General features: G+C 36.1%; 1 protein-coding gene across 5 annotated transcripts; it reads right to left on the bottom strand.

Annotated features, from left to right (window-relative positions):
• Positions 1-50: 50 nt before the first annotated feature.
• APG3 (Peptide chain release factor 1) lies at positions 51-8,374 on the bottom strand. 5 transcript variants are annotated; one of them, XM_022053374.2, is made up of 15 exons: positions 8,076-8,367; positions 7,914-7,970; positions 7,154-7,234; positions 7,013-7,070; positions 6,815-6,915; positions 6,602-6,653; positions 5,857-5,906; positions 5,196-5,261; positions 4,307-4,471; positions 3,745-3,817; positions 3,484-3,616; positions 1,587-1,644; positions 1,069-1,116; positions 547-630; positions 51-431 (listed from the first exon to the last, which is right to left on the bottom strand). In XM_022053374.2, exons 1-15 carry the CDS (start codon positions 8,229-8,231, stop codon positions 360-362), a joined length of 1,254 nt encoding a protein of 417 aa, XP_021909066.2. In that variant the 5' UTR covers positions 8,232-8,367; the 3' UTR covers positions 51-359. The 5 variants fall into 5 exon arrangements, with proteins under 5 accessions (XP_021909066.2, XP_088075835.1, XP_088075834.1 ...); XM_088219709.1 differs by lacking the exon at positions 5,196-5,261 and having other exon boundaries at positions 8,076-8,368; XM_088219708.1 differs by lacking the exon at positions 51-431 and having other exon boundaries at positions 602-739; positions 6,737-6,915; positions 8,076-8,374.
• Positions 8,375-13,993: the final 5,619 nt, after the last annotated feature.

The raw sequence follows: 13,993 nt of genomic DNA, 5'->3' as shown, positions 1-13,993 counted from the left end.
ATTTCAGAATTCAAAAGAAACTGATTCAACCCAGAACCACACAGGCTAACTAGGATAATCTGTAGCCATTTCTTGATTCAAATTCAGAACAAATTTACAGTTGGAGTGGCAACCAGGGGCCTCCTTGGTAGGTTGGCCGGAGATAAGATATATATATTTATGTATGTAGCCTGAAATACAATCACATTTGCCTAGTTGTCAAAATTTGTGGGTGCTGCGTAAGTAAACAGCATATCTGTGAAGACTACATCAACCATGGCAGTGAACATCTGTCCATTTGTCAAGCAGCAACTATGTCTCTGTTCATTTAGGCATTCTGGAAGTTCCGATCAAATTGTCACAGATATGGAAACTTAGAATCAGCCAGCAGTTGCCCCTACAGACTCAGCAAGTTCTTCAAGAAGTTCCTTTTGCTCCATGGTACCACAAGACTGCGAGAGCCAAGAATCTCAGTGGCAAGGAGTGGGGAGAATCCTTTTACTGTTTTTCAAAAGGAAAAGGATACCGGTTTCGTTTATTAAATGAGGAAAATGGTGAGAATAGTACCTGAACTGCATTCTCTATATCCCCTTCAAGAAAAGATGTGAGCTCAAAGTTCATCTTTAGCCGGTGGTCAGTAACCCGATTGTCCTAATCAACAAAACAAGTACTGATGATTTCGACAACTATTCCGTTTCCTTGAGACAAAAACTAGCTTGTGAACAACCTCTTTTGTCTTCCAGAAGGCAACTAGACAGACCTACATCTTCTAAATAAATAGTTTTCAATTGCTACACTAAATAATGAAATATTGATAGTTAGCATAAAATTCAAAGCTAAGATGCATGCATCATACCCCTTATGCTTACTAAATTTGCTTCAAAAAAACAACTGTGAAATTCTCAAAACTCTTGCCTTTTTTACAGCATTAATTAATTCAGGAGTTAACTTATTGACCATAAGCATTCATCAAATTAATTACTACATCCTTGCCCACAAGGAGAATCCAATGACTTCTAAAGGCAGGGGTCCTATCACGTAAAGCTGAAGGCTCAAGCTAACACAGAAAAAGCAGCATTTTGAAATTACCTTGTAATTGTAGGTCCTAATTTTTTCTGCACGAGCACCAGTACCAACCTGTGTTTCAGATTATACCATAAGAAGCTTATCTAATAACCAACAAACCATTTCTGTACATTTATGCAAACCAATATTCTCCATTAATACAAGTCCTACAGAAATCTGGAGAATTTTTTTAATTTCTTTTTCCATGATGAATTGATGAAATGTGCTGCAACATATCTGTCACACCGTGTGTAAACAATGTGTTAAAGTTTCCACAACAATGACTATAAAAAACTATTTATAACAAAAAACCTGACATGTGAATAATATGAAGAATTGATTACAGGGGCTGATTTTATGGCTGCACAATAACAGTTACCAAAATCAATTCAAGATGATGATGATCAATGCACCAGAAAGACCAACAACGAAAAAAAATTGATTATGGATGCTGATTTTATAGCTGTATAATAACAGTTACCAAATAACAGAGAGAGAGAGAGAGAGAGAGAAAGAATACTGTCTTCCAGGCCCAAATTTACCTGTGATTTTCGTTGGTTTCTTATCAACTCCTGTTGCTCCCTTACTTTTATTTCATACCTGCAAAAGGAACATGATCCATTAGGACAAGAAAAGGAAAGGAATTTTAAAAATCACCAAAAATTGAAATTTCGATTTACACGTACTCTGGTCCTTAAAGATCACATGAAAATTTTCTCAAATAATTTCTCTTTACATTGGAAATTAAAACAACAAAACAGGAAACATTATCTTATGTGCAGGCAGCTGCCATGTGAGGAAGAAGTAAAATATAGATAGATACCAATCACGTAATGATGTACGATAAAAAGAGTTTAAAGACAAACTTAAAGAAATTTTATTAAGAAGCAAACTAGAAGATCTTGGATCTCAATAAGCAAAGCAATATCTCAATATTTAAATAATAGTCATAAATAGTCTACCCAATAACTAAGCTACCTTATGCATCAGCACCAAATACATCAAAAGTAAGAAATTTAGAAGCCTAATAAATATGATAATAAGTTAAATAGAAAAAAGCTAGGGAAATCGGAGAACTTGGAACTAGAAAATAAATCTTCATACATTGCCTTCTTCTAAAATTTTCTAAAATTTAGAAAAGGAAATTAAATTTTCTTACTCCTTTTAGTTAACTTCCCAAAACATTTATATTCTTTAGTGGTTCTGCCTCGTATCTCCTATTACTGAAAGACATCAATTTTAGGAGTTCCTTATTCTGCATCATTCTTCCCCACTTGGTGAAAAATCAACCTTGAGCTTTGAAATGTCGAAGTAAAGAAAATGTCAAAGTTGGAACTTGTCTTCTTAACAATCGAAGCTTGTGGAACTTGAAATTATAACAAACTAACATAAATGCTTCCGAAATCAAGAGTTCTAAAGATGTAGTGAACTAGTTAGGACTAGGAAAATCCATAAAAGGAAGAAAAGTCGAACTTTACTCATTGTTATGAGGAGCCGGAAAAATTTTTGTAGTATCTTCAGGTGGAGCCTCTTTCTTGAGAATATCATCATTTTCAACTTCAGCAACATTATTGTTTGCAGCTAAAATTGAGAGATGCATCACTAGGTGACTCAATTTGTACGATAGAAATCATAGCTTTTTTCACAATCTCCTTGATTGTCTTACCTACGAACTTGCTACCATTAGTTGGGTGGTCAGTGGTGATCTTTTCAGCTACCTCATTATTTAACTTGCTCTCACAAGTTAGATCATCAATGATAGAGAGATCATCTTGTTAATAAAAATGGATAAGTTTTGGTATCTAGTAATCACTAGATCATCATCATCAATGATATTGAGATCATCTTGCCCCATAGAAAGAGATGTCGTGACATATGGTGGTCACTACATCACTATAATCCTGGAGAGGAATTCCTGAAGATTTTATTACACGCATCAAAGACGGTTTAAGCTTAGCTACTTTTAAGAACTCTCCTTATTAACCCATGAGTAACTAATGAAACTTTTTTCTTATCTCTTCAAACACTAAGTAGAAGTTGAGACAACAATCCTATCAAGATATAATCACTTTCTCGTAAAACTATATCATGATCTCTTCCATGTATGAAAAAATATTTTCCATTGCGGCCGGATAGGCTTGAATGCCTTAACATTTTTATAATTAATTTTTCAAAGTCAAGGTCCAACATCACTAGATATAGCCTAGTTCTTGCAAGCATTTTCCAGATTAAGATCTCACTAACATGCGATTGCCTTGTCCAGTCACTTGCAATTTAAACATAGAAACGATTATTGACCTTTATTACAATCAAGGTACAACATGTTCTTGACCTTTATTTCTGCTTCATATCTCCTATTATTGAAATGTGCTTACTTTTATGAGCTTTGTATTCTGCATCACATAATATATACTTATAAATGATACTATTGATGCTTACAATTTTGCTCGCAGCAGCTGGAAAGCACGATTTTTGTTTCGAAGTTGGGTCCTTTCTTCAGTACAAAAAATCCGGATGCCTGATGGTTTATGGAAAAGATCAACAGCTGTCTCCACCTTGTTGACATTTTGTCCTGTATCATAATCAAAATGACCTTATTCCCTTTATTACCAAATTCAGAGGAGACACAAGTGGCAGATTGATGGAAGATCCATTAGGTTAAGTTGTTCTCTTTGATTATTGAGATTCAACTTTATATACCTCCGGCACCACCAGATCTTGCCGTCGTCAGTTCAATATCCTTTGGGTCGATTACCACGTCTACTTCATCAGCCTATGCACAGTTGCATCACAAGCACAATGGATTAATTTCTTTTAAAACAAAGGATGGAAATGTGGAACTTCCATTATCAAGGAGAAGATATATTAAGCACAGAAAAGATAAGGTAACATCACAGATAGAAAAGTAAATGCATCTACAAGCAAATAAAAAATAAAAAAATACAGTATATGCAATTACTAACTACATATCATTAAGCTGGAAACTCATTAACTTTGCGCTCTAGCTCTAGTTAACTTGAGCTCTTAACAGTCCAGTCAAGATGTAGATGCATATACGTCATGGTTAAAAAATTAACAGATTGACTTCAGTGGGACTGAGTCATCACCTCATTAATAAAAGCATAGGTAGCAACCATGAAACCAAATTCACACAATTGGAAAAGTAGAGTGATAAATCAACTTAGTTGACTAAGCAGTAAAGCCCATAAAAGTACATCCACCAAGCTTGATCCGAAGGATATAATTTGAAATGATATCCTACCTCCGGCATGATGGCCACAGTAGCAGTAGAAGTGTGTACACGACCCTGTGTTTCTGTTTGAGGTACACGTTGAACCCGGTGAACGCCAGCCTCATACTTAAGTTTGCTGTAAACGCGATTCCCTTTGATCTCCATGACATATGTTTTGAATCCTCCTTTCTCAGCCTTTAAAATAAAAAACAAAAATATGCTGCTTTGATGCATGTCGTTATGGGAACATTTGTAGAATTCAGTTTGTAACTAAATCAAGCACCCTCACTGGTAATGCAGCTTCATTGATGCAGAATAAAAGATATTATTTTGGAGTACATTTTAATTAAGTTTTTGTAATAATTATTAGTTTTTATTTTTTTATTTAGCTTATGTTGGCATTATAATATTTTAAATTCTAATTTAGGTAGATTTGAATATTACAAGAATTAGAATCTGCTAGATTTTCTTTTTTAGAATTTTCCTCACTAGTTGTAACAAATCCACTCTTAAAAGCTAGTAGATACAAACAATGGAACATAGACGAATGATGCATTAAAAAATTATTTGTTAAGGTTTTACTCCCTATTATCTCTTTCTTTCTTCATTCTTCCTGTTATTACTCTGTCCAACATATCTCCTGTCCATTCTAAATTATTCTAGAGAAATTAGTTTAACCACTAAACGTCTTGCATCAATCATTTCTTTAAATCATGGCAAACAGATCCCACATGCACTGTGCATGGCACACCACCAAGTGCATGGGTGCTCCCACTATAACACATGATGCAGCAAATCCTTCCCATTCAAGCTTTCTTCTCCTAAGAAGATGATGTGGCATTTGGCTATGAGCTGCATGTCAATATAAAAGTTTTAAGTTATATTTGAGTTTATTGAAACGGCAGCATGATATATATACCTCAGAACTCGAAATTGATGTATATTTCCAACCATTCCGCTCACAGTACTTCTGATACATGGAGACCTAAACATTGATAGGATATTAGGATGCATAAGTAGCAGCAGGGTGTTGTTTGTCGAGAGAAAGTTCAAAAGAGTGACTTCATATGCTCCAAGAATGATATTCTGGACAATTTTTATAAGCTTTCCATGTCGAAGAGAGCATGGAAGAAAGAGAAAAAAGAAGAGGACATTAACCAATGTTATCTGACATATAAAAAGCTTCTCTCCATCAGATGCAAAAGCAAAAGCAAAAGAAAATTTCCTTAGGTGGAGTGCAGATATGGGGTCCTGGTCTCCTTTGTTGCAAAGCCAATTGGGGCCAAGCATAAAAAAGAATAGAAAGAAAAACGACCTAATTACATTATTCAAATATTTGCAAAGGAAAGAGGGCATAAAATACAATTCCAGAAACTATATGATGAAAAAAGAAATAATTCCCATACTATCATCAGTTAAACAAGAAAGGTGAAGCAGAAGAGCATATAAAGACAAAAGCCATCAAAAGGACATCAAAGATATTCCAAGTCCTGTCAACAAAGAGAATGCTTTAAGCAAGTCAAGAAAGACAGCATGATTCCATGCAATAGATTTGGAAGGACAAAGAAACATGTACCTACAAGATCACCAGCCCATAGTCCAGCCTCATCCCCACCAGTGCCGGCCCTCACTGCAACAGGTCACCAGTAGGAGTGAAGTAGAAACCAAGAAGAAAATTGAGGGGAGCTCTATGGACAGAAAATTCCTTTGGCATACAATAAAACCAGTGTTTGATTTTCCATAAAGAAAATAAAAGATCGTGCAAGAATTGACTGAGAAATCTTATGCATCCAGACAAACCACGTCAGTTGGCCCAAAACAGAGACAGGCTTAAGGGACATGAGCAAAACATCAAGACGTATCAATAGGAATAAGTTTTCTGAGAAGTGATGTCAGTATAATATCAATAAATATTTTCTGTTATTGACAAAGGGAGAAGAGTAAAAAGGGAAAACAAAAATTGTAAACACCATATATTCATTTGAGTGTGTTAGACCATTGCTATACAGATTTCAGACTTGTACTCCAAAATGTGGAATAGCCATCAAACTTGAGAATTCCAGCTCTCACTGAATATTTCGTATTAATACAAGTTATGGACATGTGATAACTGATTCGTCCTACCTTTACATGATTTTCCATTATCTTTAGTGTAGTTTTGTTTGCTTCAGAACACCCCAAAATATCCTACACGTTCGTGTGAATGCATTTATATAGTTCTATCCTTCACAAGGATAACTAGACAATTAGAATGAAACCATGAGCTTTTCACAAATAACATGAATCAAATGATACATAACATAAACATCAAAGAACTACTTTTACCTTCAAGCATGATATTTCTTGAATCAAGCGGATCACTAGGAAGGAGTAGTACCTACCAACATTGATATAATATTATAATTTCAGTCGAGTCATTAGGAAAAAGCAACCATAATTAAAACCAACTGAATAATCCACCTTGATGTGACTAGAAATTGAATGAAACATTCTGACAGAAGACAGTAAACCACCCTGTATATGATATAAAACATTAACCTTAAATTTCTGCTCAAGTTCTTTCAGTTCATTTGATAAAGAATTTACTTCATTTTCTATCATCTCTGCCATATCTTCATCATTGCTATCATCTTTCAGAGCTGGTGTATTGATTTTGCAGAACCAGAAAGATGGCTATCAGCAAAAATTTACCAGTCTTCCAAAATTAGTTTACAGAAGTAAAGAAGTGGACAAAACCTTTAGTCTCTTCTAATTGTCTCTCACAATCCTTGAATCTTCTGAAGGTTGATACAACCTATAAATCGGAAAATAGCAGGGAGCACCTTAATAACAATCAGCAAATAAATGCCAAGTAAGAAGCAAAGTGAACTACAGTACCTCATCAAGCTCTGCCATAGACTGCGCCAGCTTTTGGTATTCATCGGGATTTGAGACAACATCTGGATCAGCTAGCTTGACCTACAATTTATGTCCAGTCAAATCAAATATTGGTGTTATTTCAAAAAAAAAAGTTCAAATGTTGGTTTGTTTTTTATTTATATTGTTTAACAGAATGATCAGTATCAAACTCTCACAAAGATAACAACAAAAAATTAGTTATATAATTTCATAGTATGATTAATCTAATTGCCTCAAATAAATAATTACATAACAGCATATGTCAAAAGAACACAATTTATGGATTTGGGAACCAATAACAGAAAAATACCTATAAATAAGTCAACAGTGATTGGAAAACAATGTCGAGAATAAGAGTATCTGTCTCCTCTCACCATTTGGGAACTTCCTCAAAATTCACTTACCGTTCTAAATAGCCATTCCTTTCCATTATATGTTACATCTATTAGACTGTAAACTAACAAAACTGTATTTAACAAAACATATATTAACACCAGCTTGGGCACAAGACCTGCCTCATTGACCTCCAAACCCTGATTCTTATTTTCAGACTACCTAACTATAAGGAAGAAGCATTAGCAGGTGCTTTACTCCGATCACCATTAGACTGATATAATCCGTAAACTAAAACTATTAAGGAAATTTACCAAGATACTTTCATTCTTCAGTAATCAAAAGCAAAAACATATGCACAAAGAGTTCTTCTCCGAAGCTATTAGGTACTTCAGTAAAAACATACCGATAACTCTTTCCATGTCTTCTCAGCGGACTCCAGTTTCGTTATCAAGTACGGTTCCTGCAATCAATCACAGCTACATAACAAGCCAGTATTCTGAAAACAAAGGTTCGATTCCTGAACTAAGAACTATAAGAAAACAACGAAGGAGTTTTGAGAACGAACCGCCATGCAAATGATTCTCGGAGCACTGCGTGGAAACTTCAGAGGCCTGAAGACGACGCATCTTCCTCTCGGTTGTGGCTGAAAACGGTGACGCATTGGCAGTGGATAGGGATGAGTAACAATTCGAGCTGCTGAGCTCATTGTTAAGCTGGTCATGGTTCGGAAAAAATCTGTGAGGACCGAGGATGAGAGACGACGTGTGCTCAGATAAGGGGACGCCTGGAGGAGATTTCTTCAGGGCCGGATTGGATTAAACCGGTATTTCCAAGCTGAGAAAACGTGCTAGGTTTGATATTGATTTTTCATTTCATCAAAAATATTATTTTGTGTGATAATAAAAATATAATAAATATAATATTTTAAATAAAATAATGTGAATATTTAATTATTATATTGATAAATATAAATAAAAATTTATTATTCTGTACCTGAACTTACTAATAAAAAATTTTGATATTAATATTTCCAAAACATGAGAAGAAAAACCTCGAACCCACCATTACCTCTAAAGTATTATGTAACTTTTTTAAAATAATTATTATATTATGTGGATAAATTAAGTCATATATAATTTTTATAAATATAATTTTATTTACATATGTAGACGTGTCATTTTTCTATTGGAGCTTAATGTGCAAAGACATTGGGGCAAATGGAAAGCAAAATATGCTAAGTCAACATGTCACGACAAAATGGATAATTTTGTTTTTTTCTTAAATAAATAAATTGGGCAATTTTTTATTTTTTATTTTTATTTTTATTTGTGCAATAATTATACTTGAAAGTAAAAAATAATTTTCCCCGCTAATTTGAATTAAATTTGACTTTAGCGAATATTTGATTATAATTTGTAAATGTTTTTTAACCATTTAAATAAAAATATAAAATGGTAATAAAAAATTAAATAATAAACAATTTATATCCAACTATTAAGATTGCACATAAATCTATTGCAATAATTTTTATTTATTATATAGTATAATGATTTAGGAAGCATAACACGTAACACCTGGGTCCGGAATAAATAAATTATATTAATAAAAAATTTTAAAAATTTTAATTTTAAATTTTTAATTAAAATTTTGAAGAAAATTATGTTTTTGGTGTATTTGAAAATAATTTTCAAAAGTCATGTCCAAAGTGAAAACAAAAAATGATTTATTTGAAAAAAAAAATTGAAAAATCAAGGTAAAAGTGCAAATAACAGAAAGCGGGACATGTATGACCGCCACGTCAACAACACGATCAATCACCGTGCGCCGTGTGGCAGACACACGGACACGCATCCACGCAGGAAGCCATGCAAGTGATCTGTGTGCCAACATATCTGACGGTCCAGATCTACTTCCGCGCGCACAGACAGTCCAGATCTACTTCTGCGCGCATAGACGATTCATATCTGTTTCCTCTTTATGCGCGATCAAACGGACCTAATTGCATCCGATCATGCGATCCAGATTCATTATCCATATAAGACTGATCCGACGACTGGGAAAGGATCGCGGGTCCTCAAACGAACGGTCCGAATTTAATGAAGAGGAGTATAATCTTATAAACCATAACCCTAGTCGTAATTGATCCTGCCAAATAAGAAAAAAAGGGCGGCCGGAAGGAAAAGTCGACCACCTTCGCCACTGCACTGGAGTCGCCGCTGATGCCGAGGAGGTGAGTTTTTTTCCCTCTTATGCTTCGAAATTCAGTTATAAGCCTCTTCACACCCATATCGGCTGAAAAACCAAAAGGGAAGTCGGAAACTGAGGGCGTAACTTGGCTGAGCTGCTGCACTCGCGACCTAAAATCCCTTAAGTAAGCCTGAATTCCCTTCTCGTTTCCTTCCATTTTCTGACCATTATATTCCTTACTCTTTTCTGGTGCAGGAAGATCGAAGAAAATCCTCGGTCGCTAGAGATGAATGACAGAGCCGCCGCATTGGAAAACCACTCCGCCAGTAAGCTTCGATTTTTTTCTTTTTTCTGGCCAACAGAGACCACCTAATCTCGAATTTTGTAAATTTTAGCACAGGATCAGCCAAAACTGACCAGATCAAGAGGAGACACCACCGGAGCACGGCACGCCGTCGTGCTAGAATCCTAAACCAGCCGAAAAATTCTAAAACCCTAATTTTTAGCCCTTTTTGGGTATTTCGGGATATATGACGCGTGTTTTCAGTTTTTGCAAAAAAAATCTAAGAAATCTAGTAACAGCCAGAAAGTGCAGTGGAAAATGCAATATTTCCAACGCTGGTCCGATGTAATAATCCCTCACCATTTACTCTATTATGGTGAATTGAAGTTAAAATAATAGCAAACGATAGTCTAAATGATTTTGTGATTCATTGACAATTAAATACAGGTTGCTAATTGAGCTGGCAAATTAATTGAGTTTTTGTCCGTTATTAGTCTTGCCTTACTTGTCGTTATCTATTGTACTTTTATTTGTGAGTTCGTTTCCTTTATTTAATTATCTTCTAAATATTTATTTATTTTATCTAATATTTATTCTCATTCTATTAGTTTATTCTGTTATGTTGTTTGGTGTTATTTTGCCCTAGCCTATTCCATTCCGTTTCATCCTCATGTTTTATTTTATTTCATATAAGTCTTATTTTATTCATTTGACATATTTATTTACATGAAAAATTTCTATTCCATATTGCATGTAAAGGCTCGAAACTTAAATAAAAAATAAATTCATAAATTAAATGCGAAGGTGTAGCGCCCGGGAAATTGAAAAAAAAAAACAAAACAAAAAACAACAACGCGCGTGCCACGTCAGCAGCCACGTCAGCAGACCCAGTCAGCAGTCCTGGCCAACCAGGACCTGCCACGTGGCAAAACCACGTCGACCAGGGACGGGCCACGTTGGCGATCCGCGTGCGCGCGATCGGACGGCCCAGATCAATCGCGCGCACGGACGGCCCAGATTAAATCAAAATGGACGGCTGAGATCAAAAGGCAAAAGGGTATAAATAAGACCCCCACACCAGACCCCAAACCCTAGCCGCCTGCCCTCGCCGGAGAAGACGAACCAGAAGCCGGCCGCCGCCACCCGCCGCCGCACCGGAGGGATTTCTGACCGCCGATCGAGGTAAATTTCATACCCCCGACTCGTTTTTCCATGCTGATTTCCCCAGTGGCCAAATCGGAGCCAAAATCCCGGCCAAACGGCCGGAAAACACGGCCGAAAGCCAGCGGCGCCGCCGCGCCCCTCCTCGATTTTTGCCTCCGATGAGGCCCTTCCCGGCCTCCGTTTAATGCAATTTTTATATCACCGTGATCACCATTCTTTTCTCTACAGGTTGATCGGAGTGGAATCACCAAAACACGAACTTCACCGGAGAGCCACCGCACCCGAGAGCACCGCCGCCGGTAAGCTTCGATTTTCTATAAATTTTTGGCTCCCCGAGGGCCGTAGGGTTGTTTTATCGCAGGAACCAATGCGGAGCCGCCGTGCCGGAGTTGCGATATTGGCCGAAAGGGGCGCTGGACCTAATTTGGGATTTTTTGGAACACGTGCAGGTACCAGTAGTGCGTTTCAGTTCCTCGAAAAAAATTCAGGGAAAATTGGGGACAGTCTGTAGGCGCACTGTGAAGCCGTGTTCGGACCCCGAAACTTGTAAGGACCCCTCACCCTATTTCCTATCACGGTATTAAAGTTCAATAAATGATAAAACGGTATTTCATGAATCAACGAATGTGTGAAATTGCTTAAGGTCGCTAATGGAGCCCGAGTCTAGTGTGTTTGTCGGTTAACTGTTATTTTGCCTGTTTTACAGTTTTAAATGCAGTATGAGGTTTGATGTTTTCATTTTATAGTTTCGTGTGCATATTTTACTGTTTTACTGATTATGGATTGAATGACTGGGATATTGATGCTGTATGTTGTCTGTTTGGCATAAATTACCGTTTTGTTTGTTTGTATGTGGATTGATAATGCTGACTGAGGAAAAGAGAGAATGAAAGATTATGTAAATGGGTAATTGTATAATGTGGTCAGCCTGACTAGATATCCTGGGAGATGGTGGACGGACCGGGTCCGTAGGGAACCCTACCGGGATTGTGGTCTCCCATACCGGACGGGGTATGGAAATCTTATGTGTTTTGGCGCCCATACCGGACGGGGTATGGGGACGGCCCGTTTCACCCTCATACCGGACGGGGTAATGAGGTTTATAGTTTTGGCACCCATACCAGACGGGGTATGGGGACGGCCTTGGAAAAATGATTTCAAGTGTAAAGGGTTAACGGGTAGCGGGACCCCTATGGATCCCCAGGGATACTAGTGGGCTGGTAAATGAGGAAAATATGTTGTGTAACGATTGAATTACGAAAAGCTTGATAAGTATTATGTTATACAGTTTATATATATGATTTCATGATGATGATGATGTTATTGCTTTCGTATATTGTTTTATGAATTTCACCGAGGTAAGTGAATGGTAAAGGTTTTATTATTGATAAAAGGATTTGTTGTAAATTATGCTCCATTAGTCTTTTTGTGTTTTCTACCCACCTTTACCTCCGTGACGGTGAGATATCGTGATGTCTTTACTGGGCTGGTGTAGCTCATTCCTTATTTAATCATTTCAGATCAAGAGGACATCGTTCCCGAGCCAGTTCCGCATGAGGACGACGAAGGGGACGCCTAAAGACTCCATAGTCATATTCGTAGCTTTTACTTTCAAGTTTCTCCTTTAGGTAGTTTAATCTTTTATATTTTGTGAGCACGTTTTTGATTCTAGTGTAAGGGATGTTATTCAAATTTTGACTTCGCTTCCGCATTTGATATTTTTAATATACATTCCATTTTAAATTTCCGGGGCTGTTACAGAAGGTGATTAATAGAGTCAGGGTTTACATTCCTTATACAATAATTTAGAATACCCAATAGAATTATGAGAATGTCTCTTCTAAAAAACAAACGAAAATTAAAGAAACAGAATGAAAAGTAAATAACTAAACATCCTATAACAACCTTCACTAGCACTTAAAGGAAGTACGTGTAGTGAACTACTAAGAACCTTCTTGTTGATCGGGATCTGATGCGAGCTACACTAACCTAGTAAGAATATCACACTAATCATAAATACGAAAAACTGAAGCTTGGTAAAAATCATAAAAATAACTAATGAAGCTCTCAATTTAAGCAAATTCGTTTTTCATTAATAAAATCATTTACTGCGTACTTACCGTAGCGAGATTTATAAAATTGACCTATAGAGACAATAAGATAAACAATACTATAATCTCATATTTAATTAGTCGAAACAATAATTTTCTTTTTTAACGAGTCGTCCCATACCCCGTCCAGTATGAGCACCAAAAGATATCGTCCCTCAATACTCCGTCCGGTATGAGGGTAAAACGGGTCGTTCCCATACCCTGTCCGGTATGAGTACCAAAATGCAAATCCTTGATACCCTGTCTAGTATGAGGCAATGTTTACAGTAGGATTTCTTATGTACTCGGTTTGTCCACCATCTCTCAAGATATCCAGTAAGGCTACTATTCATCAATTAACTTAATCAAATAATTTTTTATTTACATTTAATTTTCAGTTTTCTAATTAACTGTAAATCATGTAAAACAAGCAATACATGCATCAAGGAAACACAATCGAATTATCATGCATTCGAACTTGTAAAATCAATCAATTAGTTAAACATAACAAACAGTAATAAATAACCAGTTTCGACTCCATTAGTAACATTTAATTATCGATATTTCTAAAGTACACAAAATACCGTATTATTTATGATTTAGACTTCAATTCCATAACAGATAATAAGGTGAGAGATTCTTACTTAAATCGATGTCCAAAACGTTAAACTTTTAATTGTGCCTACTGGTGGTCCCTGAATTTTCTAATTTTTTTTTCGAAGATTAAAACACGCTCTAATTATCTAGAAATACCCCAAA

Source organism: Carica papaya, chromosome 5, assembly GCF_054855325.1.
Source record: "Carica papaya isolate Zhongbai chromosome 5, ASM5485532v1, whole genome shotgun sequence".
Taxonomy (NCBI): domain Eukaryota; kingdom Viridiplantae; phylum Streptophyta; class Magnoliopsida; order Brassicales; family Caricaceae; genus Carica; species Carica papaya.
The sequence above is the reverse complement of the archived record's forward strand: the minus strand, read 5'-3'. Positions and strand labels throughout refer to the sequence as shown.